Raw genomic sequence first — 21,714 nt, 5'->3', positions numbered from 1 at the left:
GTCAGGTGGAGAGACTGCAGGTTGGGGTGGAGTAGAGATCCTTGTTGCTGAGTAAGCAGTGAAAGAAATACTGGAAGAAGGAACGGCTCCTGCTGCTGAGTTGAAGCAGAAGGGAGTACCAAGGCTGTCTGGGCCACCGAGGAGCTATCAGAATCATGGTGGCATGGTTGGATTTCAATTTGACCAGAGTCTTTTGAATGAGAGGAAATGGAGGAAACGCATACAGAAAGCGATTCCCCCAGTCCAGCAGAAAGGCATCTGCCTCGAGGCGATGAGGAGTGTAGATCCTGGAGCAGAATTGAGGCAGTTTGAAGTTGTAGGGGGCAGCAAAGAGGACTATCTGAGGCGTCCCCCACTGAGAGAAGATCTGATGAAGGGGCCTGGAATGGAGGGTCCATTCGTGAGGCTGGAGGAGACGACTTAAGTTGTCCGCCAAGGCATTGTCCTTCCCCTGAATGTAGACAGCTTTGAGGAAGGTGTTGTGGCGAATCGCCCAATCCCAGACTCTGAGAGCTTCCTGGCAGAGGGAGGCCGAGCCCGTGCCCTCCTGCTTGTTGACATAATACATGGCGACCTGATTGTCCGTGCGAATGAGGACCACCATGTCATGAAGCAGATGTTGAAACGCTTGAAGGGCATTGAAGATCGCCCTGAGTTCCAGAAGATTGATATGGCACAGCCGGTCCGCACTGGTCCAGAAGCCCTGAGTGCGAAGACCGTCCAGATGAGCTCCTCATGCATAGGTCGAGGAATCGGTCGTGAGAACCTTTTGGTGGAGAGGAGTGTGAAACAGCAAACCTCTGGATAGATTTGAAGAGGTCATCCACCAATGTAGAGACTGCTGAAGAGCAGGAGTGACTAAGATGTGACGAGTCAAAGGATCTGACACCTGAGTCCATTGAGAAGCCAGGGTCCACTGAGGAATTCTGAGGTGAAGTCTGGCAAAGGGTGTCACATGAACTGTAGAGGCCATGTGGCCCAGGAGAACCATCATGTGTCTCGCTGAGATGGACGGGCGAGAAGACACTGACTGGCAGAGATGAAGAAGAGCATCCAAGCGCTATGGAAGAAGGAATGCTCTGAGCTGAATAGTATCCAGAACCGCCCCAATGAAGGGAAGAGACTGGGTAGGCTGTAGATGAGAATTGGGGAAGTTGATCTCGAAGCCCAAACTCTGCAGGAAACAAATTGTTGTTAGGGTTGCCGAGATGACCCCAGGAGCCGAGGTGGCCTTGATGAGCCAGTCGTCGAGGTAGGGAAATACCTGAAGACCCTGGTTCCGGAGTGCAGCGGCCACTACCACCAGACACTTCGTGAAGACTCTGGGAGACGAGGACAGGCCGAATGGAAGCACTCGATACTGCAGATGTAGATGTCCCACCCGAAATCTGAGGAACTTGCGAAAGGCCGGATGAATGGGAATGTGAGTGTAGGCCTCCTTGAGATCCAGAGAGCATAACCAGTCGTTCTGCTCGAGGAGGGGGGGTAGAGAAAAGCAAGGGTCAGCATGCGAAATCTCTCCTTGACCAGAAACTTGTTGAGGACCCTGAGGTCCAGAATCGGACGCAGGTCGCCCGTCTTCTTCGGAACAAGAAAGTACCAGGAGTAAAACCCCCGGCTGTGTTGGTCCACAGGGACCAGCTCGACGGCTCGAAACCGGAGCAAAGCCTGAGCTTCCTGAAGAAGAAGGGCAGTCTGGGTCAAGTTGGAAGGATACTCTCTTGGAGGGTGGTCCGGGGGGACCCGATGGAACTGAAGAGAATATCCTTCCTTGATGATGGTAATAGCCGTCCATCGATGATAAAAATGATGGAGGTGACCCCCAATTGGAAAGACAGGGGACGGCAGAACGGTGTTGGTTATGCTCCCTAACAGAGAGTCATAAAGGCTGAGGAGCCTTAGGGACAGCAGAAGGCTGATGTTTTTGCTGAGCCTTCTGTGGAGGCTGTCTCTTCGCTGGTTGTCTCGCAGCAGGAGCCTGCCTGGGAGTATAGCGCCGCTGATAGATCAAGGGCGGTCGAGAAGGTCGAGACTGAGCAGGCTTAGGCTTGGGACGAAGAATGGATTGAAAGGATTTTTCATGGTCCGACAGCTTCTTCGTCACGGTCTCAATAGATTCATCAAACAAATCAGCACCCGCACAGGGAACGTTGGCAAGCCTGTCCTGGAGGTTCGGGTCCATGTCAATGGTTCGAAGCCAGGCTAAACGACGCATGGCCACAGAGCAGGCAGCAGCCCGTGCTGAGAGTTCGAAGGCATCATAGGAGGATTACATCAGTTGAAGGCGCAGCTGGGACAGCGAGGCTACCACCTCCTCAAATTCAAAACGAGCCTGAGACTCGATGTAAGGTGTAAACTTCCGAAGCACAGGCAGGAAGAACTCCAAATAAGTTGCAAAATGGAAAGTGTAATTGAGAACTCTGGATGCCATCATCGAGTTCTGGTAGATGCGTCTCCCGAATTTATCCATAGTCCGGCCCTCTCTGCCCGGTGGCACCGAGGCATACGCCTGGGACGGATGAGATCTTTTGAGGGAAGACTCGACTAAAAGGGACTGATGAGAGAGCTGGGAGCCCTCAAACCCCTTGTGATGCACCGTGCAGTACCTGGCATCCAGCTTGCCAGGGACGGCAGGAATAGAGTACGGTGTCTCAAAATATCGCATGAAGGTCTGGTCGAGGAGCTTGTGCAGAGGGAGTCGAAGAGACTCGGCAGGAGGATGAGGCAGATGCATGGTATCCAGGTATTCCTTGGAGTATCGGGACCCGGAGTCCAAGGTGATGTCGAGATCATCCGCCATCTGTCTGAGAAAAGACGAAAAAGACAATTGGTCCGCCAACACAGGCCGACGGGACGAGCTGGATGAAGTCGAAGCCTCTGGATCCAGGGAGACTTGGGATCAACAGGGTGAGAAAGAGCCATAGGGATCCTCGTACTCCGGGCCCGGAGGAGGGGAGACATCCAAAGAGGAATATCCCACACGAGGAAGTTTCTTCTGAGGCGAGACAGTAGAATGCCTAGAGGAATGCCTTGAAGAATGCCTGGAACGATGCCCCCTCCCTGTGTCTCGAAGGAGATCTGGACCGGCGATGCTTAGACTGGTCCCCAGAGGCCTCCAAGGAGTAGATAGGGCTGAAGGCCGTAGAGCGAAGAGGAGGATGGCTCGATGCTTCTCGAGCCGCATTCCATGATTGATAGGGAGTGCGGAAGAACTCTTCCTGGCGATGCCCAGGGCTTCGACTACCCGAAGGAATATCCCAAATATCCTCGCCCGGAGGGGGAATGGGTTCCAGAGGTGGCATGTCACTAAACGAAGCACGCCTCAATGAACCGGCTGCCGAGCGCCGCTCCTCCTCCCCAAGCAGCGAGCGGCGAGGGGGCGGCTCACCCCCTCAAGGAGGGACAGCTTGCCCACCCTGGATCGTGGCTAGCCACTTGGGCCCCATGGTGGTCATAATATCAATAAATTGGGCCTCCATGATCGACCGCAGCGAAGCCGACAAGGAGGGAGCCGCACTCGAAGTGGGACCTCCTGAACGGTCTTCGCGGTCCCGAGTGGTCGAGTGCTTAGGCTTAGAAGCTTTCGGCACTTTGATAACCACCGGGGGAATGGTCTGAGGAGGTACCTGATCTGAGGAGACCGAAGGAGGCACCGCAGCAGGAGGCGGGGTCGAAGTCAGGACGAAGGAGGCCGGCTTCAAGAGACCCGATGCAGCAGGAGTAGAAGACGACTTCGCAGGTACAGGCGAAGCGCTGGTCGAAGTCGAAGCCGAAGGTTCCTTAGCAGCTTCCATCTTGAACATCGACTCCCACAAGAAACAGCGACGCTTAAAAGCACTTGCTGTGAGAGTGGAACAAGGCTGGCACGATTTCAGCTGACACTTGCTGCACTTTTTAAAACCGATAATCGGCCGGGACATAGGCCGAAAAAGCTCCGCCGCGAGATCGATGGAACGGGGCCTCAGCCACGCGGCCAACCCGGTCGAATTCCTGGAAAAAAATTTTTTTTTTTTTTTTAAATAAGAAACAAAAGTAATAAACACACAATAAAGAGCAAAATAACTCAAAACCGCGGTACTAGAAGGCAAGAACACGGGTTCACTCAGCACAGAGAATTGAAGCAAAACTTCTCAGCTCCGCGGAAAGAAAAGAACTGAGGAGACACGCCCGGAGCATCGGGCGGGAAGGCACTCGCGCATGCGCGGTGCGGGCATCTCGAAACTTCTGAAGTTTCTTCAAGCAAGTATGCTTGTGAGACGTCCGCATCGGGGCTCTGTTGGATGACATCACCCACTAGTGAGAATACCTGCCTGCTTGTCCTGGGATAAAGGCAAATATGTCTAAACTTCATTTTACTTTAAAAATAAAGGGACTGAACTTAACCATTATTGGAAATCTGTGAATATTAGATGAATTATTAACTAGTTACAGTTTACATTTTAAAAGCAATGTTAATTAAAAAAGGGTGAATACTATACGAGTTCTGAAATCCAGTTTGACCTGTTTGTCAAGGGTTAGGATAAGAGCAGCAGAGGGGCGTTAACATGTAGTTTATGCCTATATAGTTTCTCTTCAAGGTCTCTTTCAGAGTAGATTGACCCCAATAACCCTTACAAACTTTCATTGGCAAATATTAAATTGTGTCTCTGCCAAAAAAAGTAATACAAGCCAATTCACCGTACCATTTTGCAATCCTATATTTACTTGATGTAACACAAGTATATAAAAAAAGAGTATAGAAACAATCAGATGGCCAACCACTTCCAAAAGGTTAAATAAGAAGCTTGACTGCCAGCTCATAATAACCAAGGTTAATCACACAATTGATAAGAACATGCATTTATTACAAACAGGCTTACACTGTATATTCTGTAAATTAAATGGCACCCATCCTGCTGCTTGACCTCTATCTGCATCTTATTATGCGATGCAGCATGACCCTGAAGTGGTCACCAGCAGTGGATTGATGACTGCGTCGGAGGATCTCCTGTGGCCTGCCCTCTCTCCCCCCCTCTTCTCGGCAGACTTGCACTCCTGCAGCTGTGTTGTTGGACACATTGAAAGGAAACTGGTCTTCACTTCAGAGGTCTGCTGTTTGCAGGGCCTGGTCTTGCCTGTCCGGTGACTGATGTCATGATGGTCTTCATTGGCATGGTTCCTGGTCCTGCAGATTGAACTTACTATCAAACTGCCTCAGAGACTTTTCTCTCTCAAAGTTATTTTATTTCATTTTAATTTTTTATCTTCTTTCATTATTTCTATTTTCTATTTCTTTGATTTTTGATCTTACAAATGTATTACATATTTTTATTTTAATCAGGTATTTTAGCTACATTGTGAGCCTTCAGGACAGATAGGATAGTTTTTCTCAAGTACCTAATTTCATTTTAGTTTGATACATTGTAAACCACTTAGGTAAGTAAAATGCAGGAGCAGTATATCAAATCTTAAATAAACAAACATTATTGAGCTGATTAATTAAACCTTATTAAGCTACTAGGAATATATTAGACTAGTAAAGAGAGCCTTAGGATTATATTATATGCTTTATTTAGTGTTTTGACAATGGAGCTAATGTTAAGGCTGCTCAACAATGGACATCATGCACTTGAATATTGTGTTGGTTCATGAACTGAAGCACAATGATGATTCTCCAGTTGCTGATATAAGTGGGCTGATAACTCTCACACATGTCACACATGTCAAGTGTTCAATAATGTATCACAAGCTTGAGACTAGCCTTAAGCAGGCTGTTCCAACAAGATGGAAGAGCATCTATAAAATGCTGGAATCATCTCAAAACCTACCATAATTTAAACAACTGGCTATTGAGTATAGTGATACTAACTGCAGAGGCTGCTTTAGGATTTGAATGAAGCACTATTTAAGTCAGGGGTGCCAAAATGGTCGACCAGTAGATCGCAAAGGCAACGCGAGTCGATCGTGTTGCCTTTGCGATCTTGTTCTTCCTGCCTCCCTGAGCCAGGCCAGGCCAGGTGCATACAAGCGCCGGACCCACAAGCTTTCATCTCAGATGTCAATTCTAACATCGGAGAGGAGGTTCTGGGCCAGCCAATCGCTGCCTGGCTGACCTAGAACTTCCTCTCTGACGTCAGAATAGACGTTGGAGGTGAAAGCTTGTGGGTCCGGCACTTGTACATGCCAGGCCTGGCTCGGGGGAGCAGGGAGAAATCGGCGTGGTGGCTTGGGGGGAGGACAGAGGAAGAGAAAAAGACAGGCAGGCAAGAGGAGAGAGAAAGAAAGACAGCTATAAAGAGGGTGCAGGGGGAGAGAGAAAGACAGGCAGGCAGGGGGGGGGGGCAGAAAGAAATGCAACCAGAGACTCATGAAATCACCAGACAGCACAGTTACTTACCGTAACAGGTGTTATCCAGGGACAGCAGGCATATATTCTCACATGTGGGTGACGTCATCTACGGAGCCCCGGCGCGGACAGCTTTTCAAGCAAACTTGATTGAAGTTTCAAGTTTGCACACTGCACCGCGCATGTGCGTGCCTTCTTGCCCACTAGAGGGCGCATCCCACCTCGTGGTCCTCAGTTCCATAACTAGCAAGGAAGCCATCCCCGGGGAGGCGGGCGGGTTGTGAGAATATATGCCTGCTGTCCCTGGATAACACCTGTTACGGTAAGTAACTGTGCTTTATCCCAGGACAAGCAGGCATGATATTCTCACATGTGGGTGACCTCCAAGCTAACCAAAAAAGGGCAGGTGGGAGGATGGCAATTTAGGAAAACAGATTTTGCAAAACTGACTGGCCAAACCGGCCGTCACTCCTGGATAAAGTGTCCAGACAGTAATGAGAGGTGAATGTATGAACCGAAGACCAAGTGGCAGCCTTACATATGTCCTCCATCGGAGTGGATCGGAGGAAAGCTATCGAAGCTGCCATCGCTCGGACCTTGTGCCCCGTGACTCGACCCGGGGGAGGAAGGCCAGCCTGAGCGTAGCAAAAGGAAATGCAAGCGGCCAACCAGTTAGACAGAGTGCGCTTGGAAACTGGATGCCCTAATCGATTGGGATCGAAGGACAAAAACAATTGAGGAACCTTCCGATGAGGCCTGGTGCGTTGAAGATAAAATGCCAACGCCCTCTTACAGTCAAGCGTGTGAAGCGCCGTCTCGCCAGGATGGGAGTGGGGCTTCGGGAAGAACACAGGAAGGACAATGGACTGATTGAGGTGGAAGTCAGAAACAACTTTAGGTAAAAACTTAGGATGGGTGCGGAGGACCACCTTGTCGTGATGAAAGACAGTGAAAGGGGGGTCCGCAACCAAGGCTTGCAACTCCCCGATCCGCCTGGCGGAGGTGAGGGCAATTAGAAACACCGCCTTCCAAGTCAGAAATTTCAAGAGGGACTTGTTGAGTGGCTCAAACGGGGGTTTCATCAGTTGAGCCAGAACCACATTCAAATTCCACACGACAGACGGAGGCTTAAGAGGGGGACAAACCCTGAGTAACCCTTTCATGAAGCGTGTCACCAAGGGATGGAGTGACAGAGGGCGTCCCTCCAGAGGTTGGTGGAAAGCAGAAATCGCACTGAGATGAACCCGCACCGAAGTGGTTTTCAAGCCGGAGCGCGACAAATGAAACAAATATTCTAAAACCGAGGATACCGGAACTGATACCGGATCCAGGTGAAAAGACGAGCACCAGGTGGAAAACCTGGTCCATTTCTGCGCATAGCAAAGCCTCGTCGAGATCTTGCGGGAGGCTTCCAACACCTCCTTCACCGATTGAGACAGGTCCGGAGGAGTCAGGGAACAAGAAACCAGGCTGTCAGGTGCAATGACTGCAGATTGGGATGTAACATGGATCCTTGACTCTGAGACAGCAGAGAAGGAGAGACAGGCAGGGGAAGAGGCTCTCTGGCACTGAGCTGGAGCAGCAGGGAGAACCAGTGCTGACGCGGCCACCGAGGTGCTATGAGAATCATCGTGGCCGTGGACGATTTTAGGTGTACCAACGTTCGCATGATCAGAGGGAACGGAGGGAATGCATACAGGAACCTCCCTTCCCAGTCGAGTAGGAAGGCATCCGCTTCCAGACGGTCCTGCGAGTACATCCGAGAACAATATAGTGGTAGTTTGTGTGTCTCCGGAGAGGCAAACAGATCCACCTGTGGCGTTCCCCAGCGAGCGAAGACCTCGCGTAGAACTGCTGAGTGTAGAGTCCACTCGTGCGGTTGCAGAAGTCGACTCAGTTTGTCCGCCAGGCAATTCCGTTCTCCTTGGATGTAGACCGCCCGGAAGATGTTCCGGGAGGCCGCCCACTCCCAGAGGCGAAGAGCTTCGGAGCAGAGGGGCCATGACCCCGTTCCTCCCTGCTTGTTCACATAATACATTGCCACCTGATTGTCCGTGCGGACGAGGACCACCTGGTCCTGCAATATGTGAACGAAGGCTCGAAGTGCTAGGAAGATGGCTCGCAGCTCTAGCAAGTTGATATGACACTGACGGTCTTCTGACGACCACAGGCCCTGCGTGCGAAGACCGTCGAGATGGGCTCCCCACGCGTACTCCGAGGAGTCCGTGGTCAGGACCTTGCGAAAAGGCGGAGTGCGAAACAATAGCCCCATGGACAGATTTGAAGAGTCTGTCCACCAACGCAGCGATTTCCGCAAGGGCGGAGTTACCGAAATGAGGCGAGACACCGGGTCGCACTCCTGGCGCCACTGGGACGCGAGGGTCCACTGAGGGATCCTCAGGTGTAGCCTCGCAAACGGCGTGACATGTACCGTCGAGGCCATATGGCCCAGCAGCATCATCATGCGCTTGGCCGACACCCTCGATAGTTGGGAGACCTGGCGGCTCATCCGTACCAAGGTTTCCCCCCGCTGGGTCGGCAGGTAGGAGCGTAGGCGCACCGTGTCCAGCACCGCACCTATGAATTGAAGAGACTGCGACGGTCTCAACTGAGACTTTGGAAAGTTTATCTCGAACCCGAGAGTTTGCAGGAAGGCAATAGACTGTCGGGTCGCTGAGATAACCCCCTCCCTGGTCGGGGCTTTGATGAGCCAATCGTCCAGGTAAGGGAACACATGGAGTCCACGTGACCTGAGGGCTGCTGCAACCACCACCATGCACTTCGTGAATACTCGTGGGGACGCGGCCAGGCCGAAGGGCAGTACCCTGTACTGGAGGTGGAGGTCCCCCACCTGGAATCGTAAGAATCTTCGACAGGCGGGGTGCACCGGAACATGGGTGTATGCTTCCTTCAGGTCGAGGGAGCACATCCAGTCCCCTTCCCCCAAGAGGGGGTACAAAACCGGGAGAGATAGCATTCGAAACTTCTCCCGGGCCAGGAATTTGTTGAGCTTCCTGAGGTCCAGTATGGGGCGCAGGTCCCCGGTCTTTTTTGGGACCAAAAAGTAGCGGGAGTAAAACCCCGTACCCCACTGGTCCTTGGGGACCGGCTCGACCGCCCGAAGCTTCAAGAGGGCTTTGGCTTCGGTTATAAGGGTCGGTAGCTGCGAACGGTTGCAGGGGACTAAACTTGGGGGACTGTCCGGCGGCGAGGACACAAAGTTGAGCGAGTAGCCCTCGGAGACGATCCGGAGCACCCAAGCGTCTGAGGTAATCCCGGTCCATGCCTCCCGGAAGAACCGAAGACGGCCCCCGATAGGAAGGGGTTCCTGAGAAAGTGCGGAGGGGAACCCGCCCCGTCCGCTCAGCCCGTCAAAAGGAAGGCGCTGGCTTAGAAGGGCCCTGCGCCGGGGCTTGGGGTTGTCCCCCTCTGCCTCGCTGAGACGGACGTCTCGGAGGCGGTCTCGAGAAAGCCGGGGTCGACTTCTGAGGGTATCGGCGCGGCGGAGGCCGAAAGGGTTTCTGCGGCGGGGGCCTAGGTTTGGGGCGGACCAGGGATGCTAGAGAGCGCTCCTGTTCCGACAAGCGCTTGGTCGCCGCATCCAATGACTCGTCGAATAACTCGGACCCCACACAAGGCAAGTCTGCCAGGCGTTCCTGCAGGTTTGGGTCCATGTCGAGGGTGCGAAGCCAGGCCAAGCGGCGCATGGCCACCGCGAGGGCCGACACCCTCGAAACCAGCTCAAAGGCGTCGTACACTGCATGGAATAGGTACAACCGCAATTGAGACAGGTTGGACATAAACTTGTCGAATCCTGCTCTTTGGGAGTCCGGTAACGAGTTTCGATATTGAGGAAGGTCCTTCACCATACCACGCAAAAAGGAGGAAAAGGTGAAGGCGTAATTTAGAACCCTGGTGGCCATCAGGGAATTTGAATAGAGGCGACGGCCAAACTTGTCCAGGGTCCGCCCCTCCCTGCCTGGTGGAACCGCCGCAGAAACCCGTGAGGGCTGTGATTTTTTAAGAGCAGACTCCACCAGAAGCGACTGGTGTGAGAGCTGCGCCTTATCGAACCCTTTAGGGGGAATCGTCCTATACTTCGATTCCATTTTTGAAGGCACAGACGTGACTGTAAGAGGGTTTGACAAGTTCTTCAGCCAGGTTTGCAGAAGGACACTGTTGAGAGGGAGTCTAGGCACCTCCCTAGGAAGAATGGGGAGGTCCTGTTCCTCCAAAAATTCTTTGGAATACCGAGAGCCTACCATCAGGTCAATCCCCAGGACTTGGGCCATGTCCTGAACGAAGGATGAAAATGAGGACGGCCTAGCCTGGGGAGAGGGGGTTCTCGACCGCCCCACCGAGGAGAGGGGGGAGGCCTCATGGGAATAATGAGGATCCCTAACCGATCCCGAATCCCAGGATCCCCTCTCGAGGGCCCTCGAGGGGGAAGGGGAAGTTATCCTCCTCGCAGAACCCTTGGGTGAGGACCCCGGGGTTCGTGGGACACTCTCCCGTTTCCTCGGCGAGGCGGCCCGGGAAGACTTCCCATGGGGTGAGCGGAGGAGCCTCGGGTTGTCGAGGCGCAACTCCGACACCTGCAACGCCTCGCCCCCGAACGACGAGGAACGGTCGCGCCGAGGCGAGCCTCGGGGCCGCTTAGACTTCCTCGATCGACGCCCCGTCCGAGGTCGCGTCGAGGGCGAGGCGTGTCTGGAAGACCCGGAGGAAGAGGAGGAAAGACGGCGCACTCTGCGCAACTTTTCTTTGGGCCTTACACTCCGCTCAGGGGGTTCCCCCGAGGTCGAGGTCCGGGGCGGGGCCGAGACCGAGGTGAACGGGGTCCCAGTACCCGAGACCGAGGTCGCCGAGGCCGGGGCTCCCGAGGGAGCCGAGGCCGGGGCCTCCGAGACCGAAGGCGTCCAGGCCGAGGTCGAGGCCGCCGGAACCGCAGCACGCTGCAACACTTCCAGGGCTCCCGACAGCTCCGATGAGATCAGAGCTCGGAGGAGATCCTGGAAGGCCGGAATCCCCACGAAGGTGGGGAGTTCCGAGTCCGGGGCACACTCCCTGGAGGGCGACCTCGGTCTCGAGTATTCCCTCGGGGTGTGCGGAGTCGAGGTCCGATGCGGGGCCGGGGTCGACCCACCCGCCTTGGCCTGACTCGAGGATGGCTTCTTTGCTGAAGGGGATGGAACAGAGGACTTACCCGAAGCTTGCTTCACTGACGACGCCTTCGAGGAAGAGGGCCGAGGCGAGGCCGAGGCCGAGGTCAAGGCCGGGGCCGAAGCCGAGGCCGACGTCGAGGCCTTAGGCGGCACGTCGACGGCGAACAATTCGGCCATTCTTGCCTTACGGCGACGGAGGGCCCTGTTTTGGAAGGTAGCACAGCGATCACACGAGTCTGTCGGATGTTCGGGCCCAAGACAGACAATGCACCACCGGTGAGGGTCAGTGATGGAAAGCAACCTCTCACACCGGCTGCACTTTTTGAATCCCGTAACAGGACGGGACATCCACGAAGAAAAAGAAGAAGGCCGGGAACGTACCGACGTCCCGCGGCCACGGCTTCCGGGAGCCCCCGGAACCCGACGAAAAACGAAAGACTTTTTTTTTTTTTTTTTTTTTTTGAAAAGAAACGAAAGGAAAACAATACCGCGAACTAATTCGAAGGGAAAAACAAACTAAACGCGGCAGCTAGAAGGCAAAAACACTGGAGCTCAGATCCACAGGGCTTTCTTGCTCCGCGGAAAAATTTGAACTGAGGACCACGAGGTGGGATGCGCCCTCTAGTGGGCGAGAAGGCACGCACATGCGTGGTGCAGTGTGCAAACTTGAAACTTCAATCAAGTTTGCTTGAAAAGCTGTCCGCGCCGGGGCTCCGTAGATGACGTCACCCACATGTGAGAATATCATGCCTGCTTGTCCTGGGATAAAAAAAGGTAGGAAAAATTATTTTATTTTCAATTTAGTGATCAAAATGTGTCAGTTTTTAAGAATTTATATCTGCTGTCTATATTTTACTAAACTGCGATAGTGATTTTTAGCGCAGGGAGCCTATGAGTGTCGGGAGCTGCGAGAGGCATTCAGCGCAGCTTCCTGTGCTAAAAACTGCTATCGAGGTTTAGTAAAAGGGGAGAGGGTATATGTGTCTATTTTTGTATAGTTGTTACTGAGGTGACATTGCATATTTTAAAGTCATCTGCCTTGACCTCTGAAAAAACCCTGAATACAAATGATAAATTAACATTTTCTCTGCATTCAGTGTGCTTTGTGTTTTTTTTTAATTTTATTGTTGGTAGATCATTTTGACTTGGTCATCTTAAAAGTAGCTTGCAAGCCAAAAAAGTGTGGGCACCCTTGATTTAGGTGATACAATTTGTGTCTTGCGCAACTCTGATGCGGAAACAACTGTCTTGTCTGCTGATAAGATGCCTACCCTCTGCAATGTCCTTCCAACATGTGATCAGTTGTTCAAACATCTGACTGTTACTGCAACAGATTCATCAATTGTTGCTGCCATAAAGAAGCATTTTGAACAGTTACTTAACACTTATTTCCTGGTTCATCCATTAGACAGCATTGCTTCCCTTTTACACCCATGTCTGAAAAATAATCCAGTTATTTTTCCGGAGGACATAAAAACATATACAATCAAATCTTTGAGGAAGTTGTACCAAGAGATTGAAATGGAAGGCTCAATTTCATATCTGGATCAACATTCCACGTTCCCAGAAAGCATTACTGTGGAAGAGTTCCCGAGGCCAGGACCCTCCAAAAGAATGAAAATGGATGCAATTGTTGGTTTCCTGAGTGATTTTTATGAAACAATGTCTCCTCAGAAGACTATTAATGAGGTGGTTAGCTCATTTTCTCAGGGATTGTGAGCCTTTTACTAAACTAATTATTTTTTAGCTTAAGTGTGAACATGTTTTGAGATTTGGGAAAAATAAGCAACAAAGCTGGTCAAAACTAGCAAAGGTTGCACGGGGGATCCTGTGCATTCTACCTATCAGCACATCTTTGAAAAGGACATTCTGTATTGTGAGAAGGACTGTGGAAAAAAGGAGAGACAGACTGAATCCAGATTGTGGATGATTTGTTGTTCATCCATGGATTTAAAAAAATCAGGACAGTTAAAAAGTACAGGTTGTGCTTGTATAGGCTGGGACAGTTAACTTGTAAAGAATGCTTTTTACATGTTAATAAAAAAGACAAGTATACAAAATCATATCTGTTTCAGGCTTGTATGGATGCTGCTGGGGTTGGAGCTCATGGGGACGGGGCGGGGACAAATTTTTTCCCGCATCATTCTCTACTTGAGGCACACCTAGCCATAATGAATATGCACGAAAGAGAAAAGCTAAGATATGGGCTAAGTTAAAAGGTAAAACAAAAGAATGAAGGAGGAGCAGCAGCATACAAAAGGGATGGAAACAGGAGAAAATGAGTAGAAGAGAACAATGAGGATGTGTGTTTGTGAAAAAGAGACAAGGGCATTTGGAGAAGAAAGAATAGGAATGTGAGCTGAAAGAGGTGATCTCCCAGCCCTGCTGGAGCTGCATAGCTATAACCTGTATTCACACTGTGCCCATTCCTGCATCAGTCAGTCTCCAGCTACTTATAAAAAAAACCCTGAATATTTCCAAGAGCTGCCTGCAAAGATCATCTTACATCTGCATCTATTCAAGAACTCAGAAAAAGTCTCTCAACTATAAAAGCACATGAGCATCACTTCCATGGAAAATCCTGGCATGTTCTTTTTACTCATCTTGAAATATTAATTTTTATAAATAAAAGTCTAACTACAAGTGGAAGAAATGAAACAAACCTTCCTGAACAAAAAAAATTACTCCATCTAAAAATAGGCTAAACATTTAATTCATGGAATTTATTAATAAAATGGAAATCCTGTAATCTCTAATGATCCACATATATCTAAGGCAGAAAATCAGAAGGGATGTAGAAAAAAACAACAACCCTATATACCATTGACAGTCACATCTATTATGATTATAGCAACAGAATGGATTTTTAGACCCTGATTCTATAAACGAGACCTAAGTTTCGCCTAACACTGAGCGGGACTTAGGCTTCCAAACTAAGTGGTTAATGAGCCATTTAAGGGTCTTAACAAGCGAAAATTGCACATTGACGTCCAAAGGATGTGGACGTCACTTTGTAAGTGCGTCCACAATTTCATGGACGCCCACTGAGAAAACTCACACCTAACGGAATAGGCGTGGGCATGGAATGGGCAAGGCTTCAATATGGGCGTCCTTTGATTCATTTGCAAAACGCTGAGCGACCTAGGGCATCCATCTTATTCCTACATTGTAGGCAAATGAAAACCAGGTCTACTTTTCAGAATAGTTTGGGCTTCAGATAGACCCAAGTTCTATGGACGGAACTTAGATACAGTTTGGACGTCCTTAATGCGATCTGCTAACTAGCTCTCTGGGTTATTTTTTATTTATTAAGCTCAAAATACATTTAATAAGACACTACAAACAGGGCACATCAAAACAGATATATCGATGCAAAACCTTCTATTTTTGTGGACAAACCGCAATGCTATTTGCTAATTAGAGGAAAAGATCCATTAACTGCTCCAATCAGCTCACTCTTGAAAGCAAAGAATGCACATGAAAAAATATATAGACTGCATACATAACTTCATTTTTAAAAGCTTAAAAACAGAAAACACAGATACAGACCTTAGCATGGCTTTTACTTCATTGCAAATGGAGATGTGCAGCTACATATTGCTGACCTCATTGTGAAATCATCAAGGTGCACCAGCAAGGTAGAATGCCCCAATTAAAATATGTGCTGGGATTTGAGCCTATGACCTCTGGAAGATGGGAACAGGGCTTTTACCCACTGAGCCACAGCCCACCATGAGAGCTTAGTGATCCTAGACATGTGAAGGTGAAAATGCCTGAGATCATACGAGATCCCTAAGCTATCATATCAGATGTGAGGAAGAAAGACTTTAGTGGAAGCTGCTGTGGCTCAAGTGTCACCAGATAAAGGCACATCTTCCATCCTCTGAAGGTCAGGGGTTCAAATCCCAACAATGGTCATATACCCCAGCACATGTTCCCTTTTTTGTGACAGTCTACCATCTAGGTGCATCTCGATGATTTCATAATGAGATCAGCATTGTGCAGCTGCACACCTCCATTTGCAATGAAGTAGAAGCCATGCTAAGGTCTGTATCTTGGGTTTTTTTCAGTTTTGTTAATGAAGTTATATATGCAATCTATATATTTTTTTCATGTGCTTTCCTTGCTTTCAGTAATGAACTGATTGGAGCACTGTTTAGTCAGAAAAAAAGGGTAGCTTTTTAGCAAGAAACCTAAAGCTGTGTTTTTTTCATATGCTTTCCTTCAGTTAATGGATGTTTTCCTCTAATTAGCAAATAGCATTGCTGTTTGTCCACAAAAATAGGTTTTGCATGCAATAGATCTGTTTTGATGTGCCCTGTTTATATAGTACCTTATTAAATGTATTTTGAACTTAATAAACCAAAAATAAAAACCCAGAAAACTATTTAGCACATCGCATTAAGGATATCCAAACTATGCTCAAAAGTAGACCTCCTTTACAATGCCTATAGGGCCTAGTTTTACAATTGCTATGCAACTTGCTAGCTCACTGTGTAGCACACTGGTTAACCCTATAGCCTTCTACCTGACTATTGCTGGTTCGAATCCCAGTCACTCTTGCTGATAGAAGAGAAATAAATAAAAGCATTAAACTGATCCAACTCCCAGTATCACAATTATAATGAAAAACACCATAAAATCACCATTCTAATAAAGTCATGATAATAAAATATTATAACATTAAGGGTATACAGAGGGAATGACAAACAATGCAGTACTTTACAAATTGGTAGGGTTAAGACAAACAATTTTGAAAAAGTGGGCATTCGGCCTGGACTTGAATGTGGAGCCCAACATACTGAGTCAGGCAGGTTGTTCCAGGTGTATGGCACAGTAAGGCAGAAGGGACAGAGTCAGGAGCTGGCTATAGAGAAGGGTACAGACAAGAGAGACTTACTCGACAAACGGAGTTCCTGGAGCAGAGTATAGGGAGACATAAGAGGAGAAATATTGAGAGTCGCAAAGTGAATACACTTGTAGTTCAGTAAAAGGAGTTTGGCTCCCTGTCAGCTTCCACATGCAGTTCAATGAAGTGACTTGAGGAGGGGGGTTATGTAAGCATAATGACCTTGGCGGAATACAAGTATGCAGCAAAATTCTGAACAGATTGAAGGGGAAAGAGATGACTTAACAGAAGACCCAAGAGAAGCACATTGATGTAATCTAGGCGAGAGGTGACGAGAGCATGGATAACGGTCTTAGCAACACGTTCAGAAAGGAAGGTTTGGATTTTAGTAATGTTGTATAGAAAGAAGCGACAAGTTTTGCCAGTCTGTGGGATATGCAAAGAAAAGAAGAGAGATAAGTCAAAGATGATCCAGAGGTTGCGAGCTGTTGAGATGGAAAAATTATGTCCTTACCTGATAATTTTCTTTTCTTTAGTCACAGCAGATGAATCCAGAGACTAGTGGGATTACATCCATCAACCAGCTGGTGGAGATAGAGAGCACCGAGTTGTCCTCAGGTATATTGGATGCACAGCCTCCTGGCCAACTAGTATAGGTCTTCCTAGAGCAGTTTAAACAAAGCACATAAAAGGCATGAAACATATAAAACTCCTTTTCCCCAAATGTGCTACATGAACCATTAAAACTTAAACCGAGAATGCAACCTGAAACTCCAGCCGAAAAAGCATGCAAAAACCACACCTAAGAGTGACAAACACTTAAACTGAAACAGGGTGGAGCTCTGGATTCATCTGCTGTGAATAAAGGAAAGAAAATTATCAGGTAAGAACATAATTTTTCCTTCCTTGTCATCAACAGCAGATGAATTCAGACACTAGTGGGATGTAACAAAGCAGTCCTAATGTAGGAAGGGAAAACACATCACTATCCCAAGCCCAACTCCATAAGTAGCCCCACCCCAAACCACTACTGTGGACACCTAGAGAACAAAAAATAAGCTATTGTGAAATCCTTCGCTTCCAGATCATGCCCTGCAGCAAATGTCCAAGGAGATACAAAAACACAGAGTGTATGTATCCCACAATTATACAGAGGCTAACCCTCAGCGCACATGTGGGCCGGAGCAATAATCGCCTGAGAGCACTATGCAGTGGAAATTACAGCTGCAGTGCTCCTCCACAAATAGAATTACTGCAGAGCACCAGACTTTCGTGACACCAAGGCTCCATACAAAACTCCTGTTGATTGAATCCGCTAAATCTGGCAATAGTCCTTAACCTATGGCAAAGCCATGATATTCAGAAAAAACACCTTATTTTACTTGAGATCTTTATTTGTACTGTACAGCATTCACACTATATGCTTCAAAAATATAATGCTCTAATGCTTCTTATTTTTTTACGCTTTCTTAATGCTCTGTATCCACAACCTTTGTTAAGTGAAAGACTCTACCATGTGCTCAGTGCTTCTCCACCCAGGTCATTAGCAAAATGCGGAAACCGTATGTGTGACTGCTGGGAACCATCACCACACATGCATGTTTCCATCCGTATATCTATCCAACTTCACAAAACAATCAGCTTTAAATTGATACTTATCTTTAGCATAGATGTTCCATGGTTATGATGTGCAATGAGGATCTGCAGTTCACAGTTTTTTGTTTATACAAAAGTGCTTGTGCAAAATCAGGAAATTCAATAGGGTAAGGGACCTGCGGGGAACAGGTGTTACCCTGAAGAGGGTGAGGTAGGGAGCTGGAAGGGTCCAGGTATTACCCCGAAGAGGGCGAGACCTTAACAACAAACAAACACTCACCCAAACTTATTTCATTACTCTTTTTCTTAGTTCTCAGGAGAATAAATGTGAAAGAAGCAGGATTTGAACTCAGGTTCTCAGTCTGCTGCTCTAATAAGTAGCAGTTCAATTTCCAGTTCTTGTGTGGTGCAGTGATCATAGCAACAGCCTCAGCCCACTTGAATTCAATTGAACATGTTTTGTGTGGGCTGACAGTTAACTTGGAAATGAATTTGCTTGGTTCAAGGGTACCGACTACCAACCCATTGCCCCTGCAAAAGTATATCCACAAATCATCAAAGATCCGGTCAGCCTACAGCCTGCAGCTGCTCGTCTATACTAGTACCAATCCAGCCGACAAAAATTCAGTTTAAGACTGGGAAGAGCAGGCAATAAGCCTCGCCTGAGATGCACCCTAATGCCATGCCTTGGGAAAATTATGAGCAATAGCAAACGCTCAGAAGCCAATTGCATGTTCTGACCCCTGCAAACAACCCAATAGAACTGATTACCAGGAAATGAAAATAACTGCTATACTGGGCAGCTCCTGCAATCCAAAATACACACCCATGCTGAAACGGTCTACCCGGACTGACACCAAGACCACCCAAATGTACCAACTGGGTATGCCCCCCAAAAAAAACCCACAGTCTGCCAGCACACAAGAGGGAAGATGTAGACAGTAACCAATTTCCCCCACTACGACCACAAACCACCGAGGCAGCTTGCAACAAGCACATACCCGCAACCATGCCATGCTCAAAAAAGTCCCTCACCTAGCCGTTTCTCAGACTCAAAAATGGTGGCAAGCAGCGGAGATGAAAACTGGCCTCAGCTGATCTGTGCGGGAAACCCCTGTTGCCGCTCTCACCGGTGCCCCCTGTAGCAGAAAGGTTACCACGAGGCTCCTTGCACCAAGTGCACTGGGGCTAGTGACTGGTGGGCTACTGAACATGCTGCACCCAGGTCATGGCCGCTCCCTCCCCCACGAAAGTGTGAACACCTAAACAGGGGAAGAAACCAACACTTACCCACAAGCAAGCAGTAACAGAGCCTAAGCTTCCTACGGAGCAAATAGTTGGTAAAATCTAGTACAGTGCGCCCGCTTCTCTTTTTTTTTCATGTGGGAAAGGAGAAGTAGAGAAGGCACCATGTTCAATAGGGTAAGGAACCTGCGGGGAACAGGTGTTACCCTGAAAAGGGTGAGGTAGGGAGCGCCCAGGTATTACCTCGAAGAGGGTGAGACCTTAACAACAAACAGACACTCACCCAAACTGCAGGAGCCGGTCTCGTGAAGCAACAGAATCTGAGCCTTCAGAAGGTGTAAGCAGCTGTGGAAATCCGCCACTCCTTACAGATAAGGTCCCATGTCAGAAAGGGAAAGGGTCCTGCAGTGAGCAGGTATTACCCTGAAGACAGTGAGGTAGGGAGCTGGGAGGGCCCAGGTGTAACCTCTAAAGCTGGCGCCATCAGCCAGAACACTCCTTTTTCCAATAGCCAGTCCTGGCCTGAAATCCACAAGCAGAAGCCAGGAGCTGTGAGGAACACATCCATTCATCCTGCTGGAGATAAGAGTATACTGGTTGGCCAGGAGGCTGTGCATCCAATATACCTGAGGACAACTCAGTGCTCTCTATCTCCACCTGCTGGTTGATGGACATAATCCCACTAGTCTCTGGATTCATCTGCTGTTGATGACAAGGAAAGGGAGGATGAGAGTGTTATTGACTGAAAAAGAGAACGGAGGAAGGGGAAGGCAGGTTTAGGAAGGAAGAAAGATAAGGCGTTCAGCCTTGGCCTTGTTTAATTTTAGATGGCAGCGAGACATCCAGGTAATAATGTGAGATAGGCGGGCCGAGACTCGGGTCTGGATTCCCGTAGAAATTTCAGGAGCAAAGAGGTAGATTTTTGCAAGTCATCAGCATAGAGATGGTACAAGAAGCCATGGGAAGAGATTAGAGCGCCAAGGCTACAATTTCAAAAGCCAGCACCAATTGGTCAAATGTCACAAAGAACCTCAAAAAGTTAGTATTTGTGCCACTTCAATCTGTAATGACCTTTCTAGACTCACACCAACCAATAAAATGATTTTAGCTCTGCAACCAGAGGCTAGAACTATCTTACACACACTATTTCAGCTCTGCCTCCTAGAACGCTTGCTTATTAATTTCCAGAAGAACACGTTAATTTTTTGTCAGGAACTCATGAATGAACTTGCCACCTTATATACTAAATTAATATGGCTTTAAAAAGCAACCTAAAAAATAACCAGACGTTCCTCCGCAGGATAGATTCTAGATTTGTCAGACATCTACACGAGTCAATATTTATTATTAATACACACCATAAAGATTTAAGGAACAACTAAAATGATAAAGTATTCAGCAATCTTATGAGAATTCATTCAAATTCCACAAACCTAAAAAGCAGCCTGTTCAGACTTTCAGAACATCACACCTACAGTGAGCCAAAATAGACGCTGACTCAAAATATTTAACTTCTTAAATATCCTCAAAAAATTGTGAAACACACAAAACAACCTAAAAAGGCTAAATCATAAGTAGAAAGGGATTCTACTCAGAGCTCAAGGAGAGTGTTTTTGAAAGGGTCTCAAGTGCTCTGTTTGAGTTAACAAGAGCGAAACGGAGATCTTCCGTAGCCACTATGACATCTTGCTATTGAAGCTAAGTAATTTAAGACCTATATATGGAAGTTATTAACTCCGACAGGTCACTTTGATATCTTGCTATTATAGCTAAGTGAAGTTCAATTCCGACAGTTCTATTTTAGAATTTCATAGAAGTATTACATTTAAATAAATAAATATAAAAAATTTTTCTGAATATTAAAATTAGCTATAGAGGGTTTCTGATACTACAGAGCATAAATTGGAGTAGTGAATAAAAGATCGATGATAGCTCACCTGAAGGTTATTAGCTTGTAAGACACATCGAGCTCTTAACCGTGAGCACTTGAGACCCTTTCAAAAACACTCTCCTTGAGCTCTGAGTAGAATCCCTTTCTACTTATGATTTAGCCTTTTTAGGTTGTTTTGTGTGTTTCAAAATATTTAACTACAAGCACTCACTAACCAATTTACCAAATAAATTCTCTCCGACACGGACAGCCGCCAACTCACATCTGTCCTGCACAAATCGTCCTTCCCAACTTCCAACACCTGCTATTTAAGAACCTTTAGAGCAGCTACTGATATCTGCCTCGAGAGCCCATGGCAGAAATCAGCTACTGAACTTCTTAAACAACCCCACTCTTTAAATAAACCTCCACTTTAAATCCCTTTACAAATAAACTATCTTTTACCAGACATCTCCTACCCTTGGAAGTATTATTTTCTGGGTTTTTCCCTTTCTTGTCAAAAGCCTGGTGTGAGGCACAGGATCCTGCACGCGACCGCAGAACAGCTTTGCCTCGAGCCGTTTTTTGGCAAACCGGGACGCTCCTTCAGCTCCCGGGCCTTCCTTCCTGGAGTGCTGACGCGACAGATGGCGCCAGCACGTTT

The 21,714-nt window shown here is 48.1% G+C and overlaps 1 protein-coding gene across 9 annotated transcripts in view; it reads right to left on the bottom strand.

Moving 5' to 3' along the window:
• Positions 1–21,714, bottom strand: part of STAMBPL1 (STAM binding protein like 1) — a 93,944-nt gene that overhangs the window by 71,916 nt on the left and 314 nt on the right. The window contains exon 1 of one of the 9 annotated variants that reach the window (XM_033940215.1): positions 21,530–21,655. The exons of 1 other annotated variant lie outside the window; for it this stretch is intronic. Coding sequence is in view for 2 of the 8 variants with exons in the window: in XM_033940212.1 (XP_033796103.1) it covers positions 4,860–4,916 (57 nt within the window). In the remaining 6 variants the exon portion in view is untranslated. Of the gene's footprint in view, positions 1–4,859; positions 5,116–16,853; positions 16,885–20,613; positions 20,834–21,294; positions 21,412–21,515; positions 21,656–21,714 lie in introns of those variants that run through there. 7 more of the 9 variants (XM_033940214.1, XM_033940216.1, XM_033940217.1 and 4 more) reach the window with 7 other exon arrangements.

The sequence above is a fragment of the Geotrypetes seraphini genome, chromosome 4 (assembly GCF_902459505.1).
Source record: "Geotrypetes seraphini chromosome 4, aGeoSer1.1, whole genome shotgun sequence".
Lineage (NCBI taxonomy): Eukaryota > Metazoa > Chordata > Amphibia > Gymnophiona > Dermophiidae > Geotrypetes > Geotrypetes seraphini.
Note: the sequence above shows the minus strand (reverse complement) of the source record. Positions and strands in the feature narration are given on the sequence as shown.